This window comes from Aegilops tauschii, chromosome 3 (assembly GCF_002575655.3).
Source record: "Aegilops tauschii subsp. strangulata cultivar AL8/78 chromosome 3, Aet v6.0, whole genome shotgun sequence".
In the NCBI taxonomy this organism is placed as follows: Eukaryota; Viridiplantae; Streptophyta; class Magnoliopsida; order Poales; family Poaceae; genus Aegilops; species Aegilops tauschii.
In genome coordinates, this window is record NC_053037.3 from 452,851,107 (window position 1) to 452,856,705 (window position 5,599).

The window sequence follows — 5,599 nt, forward strand, 5'->3', positions numbered from 1 at the left end:
ATCTTCTTCTTCAAGACATGCTTGCAATAAGCTCAACTCTCACATGACCAATCTTTGAATAAACTCCTTGAAACCAACACATGGACTTCAAGAAATGCCTATGGACAAATCCTTCAAATATAACTCAAGGCAACCATTAGTCCATAGAGATTGTCATCAATTACCAAAACCAAACATGGGGGCACCGCATGTTCTTTCACCTAGCGACCGGTGGCAGCGCCAATCCTCCTAGCAGCGGCATGGCGGCAAAGGGGCTGCAGATCGTTGACGCAGCAGCATCCCCCTCTTCCACGCCCCACCACCCCCCATCCTTGTCTTCGCCCTAGCCACCCCTCCCATCCCCGACCATCATCGCGATCTGCGCCGACCGGAGCAGGCTGATCGACAACAACCTCGGGGTAAAATTGCTTCTTTGGTCAAGTGAAAAAAAATATTGCTTCTTTGGTAAGTGAATAATGTATATTGATAGTGAATTAGTGATACATGGTTACATACGCAAGAGCCAGATCAAAATACTCCTAGTTGGCACTCCTGACCGTTCGTGCACAAACGATCACACGGCGTTTGTAAGCAGAAGAGAACTCAGGAGCGCACGAACGGTCAGACAGACAGACAGCTCTAACTAGTCTCCTCGCCGGACGACCCCCTCGCCTCGCCCCTAAAACCCTACCCAAAATCTTTCCCCACCCGCCTCCGCCTCCCCTCCCTCCGTCGACATGCGCCCCTTCCACCCTCCCCGCCCCAGCGCCGCCCAGCCCCACCACCCGCGGCCCGGCGACCCCGGCCAGCCCCCGCCCCACGCCCTCCCCATGCACCACCAGCAGCAGATGAACCCCGCCGCGTTCCCCGGCTTCGGCGCCGCCAACCCGATGGCGGCGGTGGCGGCGGCCAACCCCTTCCTCGCGATGCAGCTCTTCGGCCAGGCGCAGCAGCTCCAGAACCTCGGCTATCTCGCCGCCGCCGCGCTCCAGCAGCAGCAGCACCAACAACAACACCACCACCAGCCACAACAGCAGCAAAATCCCTTCTTGCCGGGAGGCTTCCCGCCGAACCCCAATCAGTTCGGGGCCTTCCCTGGCCCGCAGGCCGGCTTCAACGGCGGCGGCGGCGGCGGGTTCCGGCCTGGTGGTGCCGGGTTGGCCGGGCCTCGGCCGCCCCTGCCGATGATGGGCGCTGCCTGGAATGGTGGCAGCGGCGGCGGCGGCGGCGTCGGGGTGAACGGCTCGCCGAGGCCTGCGCTGAACGTTGATGGGAAAGATCGGAGCAGTAGCGGAGGGGTCGGTCAGGTGGGTGAATCATTTGCTGCCTAATAACACTACTCTTTTAGCCTTTAGGATCATATCAGCGCACTGCAGCGGTTATTGAAAAAAAAAACACACTCCATTCTTCTTCATTTTTGATCAGTAAATAGTTGTGATTGTCGTTTTTGTTCAATTTCCCCCACTAGCGGCATATTTCATTGGGATAGCTGATTAGCTGTCATGTCTTTCAGAGTGATGTTTCTCTATGGGTGTTAGCAGGAGCATTTAGGATCAGGACACCGTGACGATATTCTGATAATGATGAATGGCAATGCTGTATTGTTTGGCTACCCAAGCATGATGTTTCAGTATACAAATAATTTTTGACTGCGCCCAAATAGTTAGTGTACTGCCTGCCACACACCAGGGAATTATCTATTGGAGTATTGGTATCTCTTGTTTACAGTATCTGTATCTATGGGCACAACTAAGCTCTATTCTGAATGCCCTTCTGCTTTTTGGGGGGCACACATTTGTCCTTCTCAAACTTTCTTACTTCTCATAAATGTGTGAGAAATGCTTTTGTGATTGTTTTGGAATGTATATCTATAAACATATCGATTAATATTACTGTTGCTGTTATGAATTGGTAATATGATCGCTATATCATCACTAACCTCTCACACGCAGACCTCGGGTTACAAGTTTTGTTGTTGTTACTTAGATGTACTGGTCCCTACTAATGTACAGCACAGCTCTGTTATCTAATTGATGTTTCTCTTAATTTGTCACAGGTAAGCCAAACTAATAACAAATCAGATGGCGCCTCTCATGTTGCCTCTGAAAATGGTGTGAGGAATAATGCAACAGATCAGAAATCCCGATTTAACCCTGGAAGAGATGGTAAGGATGGAAGGCAGTTTGGTCCATCTGGTGGAAGAGGGAGAGGAGATAGTAGGGGTGGAGGGCAATTCAATCCATCTGGTGGAAGGGGGAGAGGAGATAGTAGGGGTGGAGGGCAATTCAGTCCATCTGGTGGAAGGGGAAGAGGAGATGGTAGGGATGGACGGTTTAGCCCATCTGGTGGCAGGGGGAGAGGGAGAAATTTTAATCAAGGCCGTGGAAGAGGTACTGTACTATGCTTATGGCATACAAATAGAACTTACTGTGTGTCACCTCATGCTTTTGAACATGCATAGGGGGCTGCGTTCATCAAAATTAAGCATGGCTGCAGGAGCGTCCATAAGTCTAATTGCATGATAACTCATTTCTACAATGCATTGTTTTCCCACTAAAAAAAGTAGAACCTGCATGATCGTCAGTTAGCCTTGAACTCTTAACTTGTGATGCGCTTGACATAATGTGTAGCTTCACTTTAAGTGCTTATAACTGCAAGGAAAGTAGGAAGCAAAGTAACAATGAAATCTTTGAACAGAAGGCATGCGGTTACTTGTACATAAGGTTAAAGAGGAGGCTAAGTGCCCTCTGGTCAATTGGATTGACTCTTTAGCTTAAGGTCCCATGTATATGTCTTGCTGTGTAGTCTAGTCCACTGTGTTCCTTGTACATATTGTGTGTAAGTTGTAATTTTCCTGTCAGGGCCTCCCCTACAGAATCTTGAAAAAAAAAGAACTGCAAGGAAAGTACAAATGAATATGCTGCAGTCCACATCTTATCTGCCACAGTTGTGTATAACTTTGTGCTATTTTATGATATACATCGAGTCACGTATTTGATCACCTTAGCTACATGATAGAAGAGCATGTCATACAATATCATTAGTATTCTAACTACCATGAGTTACTTTATCATCTTTTCAGGAAGAAATGACTGGAGAGAAGGAAAATCTAATTTTACAAGTAGTGACAGTCCAATATCAGGAGATTGTCACATTGACAGCCCAGCATCTGAAAGAGTTCGAAAGTATGTCATGCTGAATGCTGATTTATTTTTCATATACATAAGTGTATAATTGGTATTGAGAACGAGTTTCATTACATGTTTTGATATCTGCATCTCTCATGGTCTGTGTATAGTAGAAAACTGTCTTCATCATTTCTAGCGCTAACTACCAACTAGCTTGTGGTAACAAATTTCTGTTACTCAGCTAGATGCCCATATTTCTGTCTAACCACCAGACCTTTTATGTCACTTTATTCTAAATTATTAAAACATGTTTGTAGTCATCTGGCAAATGATTGAATCCTTGTATGTTGTTCTAGCAAAAATAAAAGTTCATCGACTAAAGTAACAGAATTGAACAAGCCGACCTAAACTTTTTGACGCCTATATTTTGTTGTTAACTTGTTATTTGTTGTTCTCCAGTTCACATGTTCTTAGACCATCTCATTTGTTACCAATTTTGTATTGATTTAGTATATACTTGCAGGCGCCCTCCTATCATTTATGACAAAAAAGAAGTTAAACGGTGGGTTCAAGCACGCAAGAAAAACTACCCTACAAGTGCCAACATAAACAAGGTCAACGTTTATACATTTATGTTTTTTATTAGTACTGGGCAACTTTATGTCAACATGGAAGAAGCATTGACTGACTGCTGACCTCATAATACAGAAGTTGTGTCAGAGTCAATTGGATGAGCAAAAGAAAGATGAAGAGGCCCAAATGCGCCGCCGGGTAAGCCGCTCTAGTACTATGGTTCATGTATGTCTTCTCTAGATTTTAAACAGAAGAAGAATTGATCTCTTTAAGTGGTTCTATTTACTTCGTATGAAGGACTTCAGGTTTATATGTCTTCATATTCGGACGACGCTGTTCCAATATTTCCATCTACGACACGCGTTAATCTTGAATACTGTTGTTTCATTTGGTGCAGGAACTCAAGGAAGTTATAGCAAAGCAGAAGGAATTGGGTTTGGAACTCCCTGAACTACCACCTGGCTATCTGTCTGACACTGAGGGTCAACCCAGGGGACGTCAAGGCGATGAAAAGGAAAGTAATTGGAAGACTCGACAGGGGGGTGGTCGTTTTGGAAACCGAGGGCGTGGCCGTGGTCGGGGCCGTGGCCGTGACAATAAGCGACAGAGGTCTGACGACAGAGAAGATTTTCAGTCTAAAAGACCGAGGGAGAGGAACAACAATAGTCGTCGTCATGATGGTGGTGCGATGGCCAAGAGTAGGGAACCAACCCTCTTGCAGAAGCTTCTTAACTCTGATATCAAGAGGGACAGGCACAGGCTTCTGCACACGTTCAAATTCATGGCCTTGAACAATTTCTTCAAGGACTGGCCTGCTAAGCCGCTGGAGTTCCCTATTGTCAAGGTGGACCAGATAGAGCTTGAAAGTGATATTGACGAGGAAGACTCAGATGATGACTTGCCGGATGCCGAGACGGCCAAGGACTGCAGCCTCGGTTTGAAGGAAAATGGTGATCAGCCGGAATCGAGCTCCAGCGGCGAGGAGGATGGAAGTGAGGACGACGACGAAGCTGACGACAAGGGTGCTGATACTGAAATAACCGAAAAGGTTTCAGGTGAGGATTCCGACGCAGAGCAGTGCTGTGCGAGTGAAGAAGGGTTCTCAGATTTCTCGGCCTGAGTTTCTTGACTAAACCAAGTATGGGACCGTGTATAGTCACAGAATATTTGTAAGCCTCCTCACAACTTTATCTTGTTGCCGTGAGCTATGATTTCGTTGTAATGCTTTTGAATGGTAAAATGATATCGTTGTTGCGAGAAACAGCAGGCACATTTGATGTACTCCTAACTTGCAAGGGTATCATTTGTGCACTTTTGGCTTTTTACATGCAGTCGATGCCCTAATGTTGTTTTCTCACTGCATCTCTGTCCGAGCCAAACAGTGCGCAGGAAAAACAGCATAGGCCGGGCCCAGTTAAGTACTTTCTGAAAAAGATGCCATACAGAAAAAAAAAATCTCATACAGAAAAATGTAGAGAAACATAATTTACAACTTGCCATGTTTTAATTTATAAAAATGTCATGCTATATTATACTCCCTCCGTCAAGTTAGTACAAAGTTGAGACACTTATTTTGAGACGGAGGAAGTATGAAACTGCCATCAAATAATTTATAAATATAAATTACAGATTGAAAGGAAAACTTAGAAGAAAGTTTCTACTCGAAACACATCTAGACCATGATCATGGAAAATCATAGAATATACTTACGCAGAAAATACCCCCTACCTTCAGCTCCTAACCCCCAACCCCCCATCCAAAACAAGGATTGGAAGACATGTATGAACAATTTTTGTATGCAAATTTGCCATGTGTATGATGAAAAAATTATGTAAAAGTTACATGTGAACATTTCTCATGGTAAAGAAAACATCTAAAAAATATATTTACCATGCTGGTTGTAATAAAATTGCCATGGT

General features: G+C 45.2%; 1 protein-coding gene across 1 annotated transcript; it reads left to right on the forward strand.

Annotated features, from left to right (window-relative positions):
• Nucleotides 1–599: 599 nt before the first annotated feature.
• Nucleotides 600–5,005, forward strand: LOC141020617 (uncharacterized). The gene is made up of 6 exons (XM_073510832.1): nt 600–1,286; nt 2,036–2,369; nt 3,062–3,164; nt 3,631–3,721; nt 3,816–3,878; nt 4,078–5,005. Exons 1-6 carry the CDS (start codon nt 717–719, stop codon nt 4,798–4,800), a joined length of 1,884 nt encoding a protein of 627 aa, XP_073366933.1. The 5' UTR covers nt 600–716; the 3' UTR covers nt 4,801–5,005.
• The last annotated feature ends 594 nt before the right edge of the window (nt 5,006–5,599 follow it).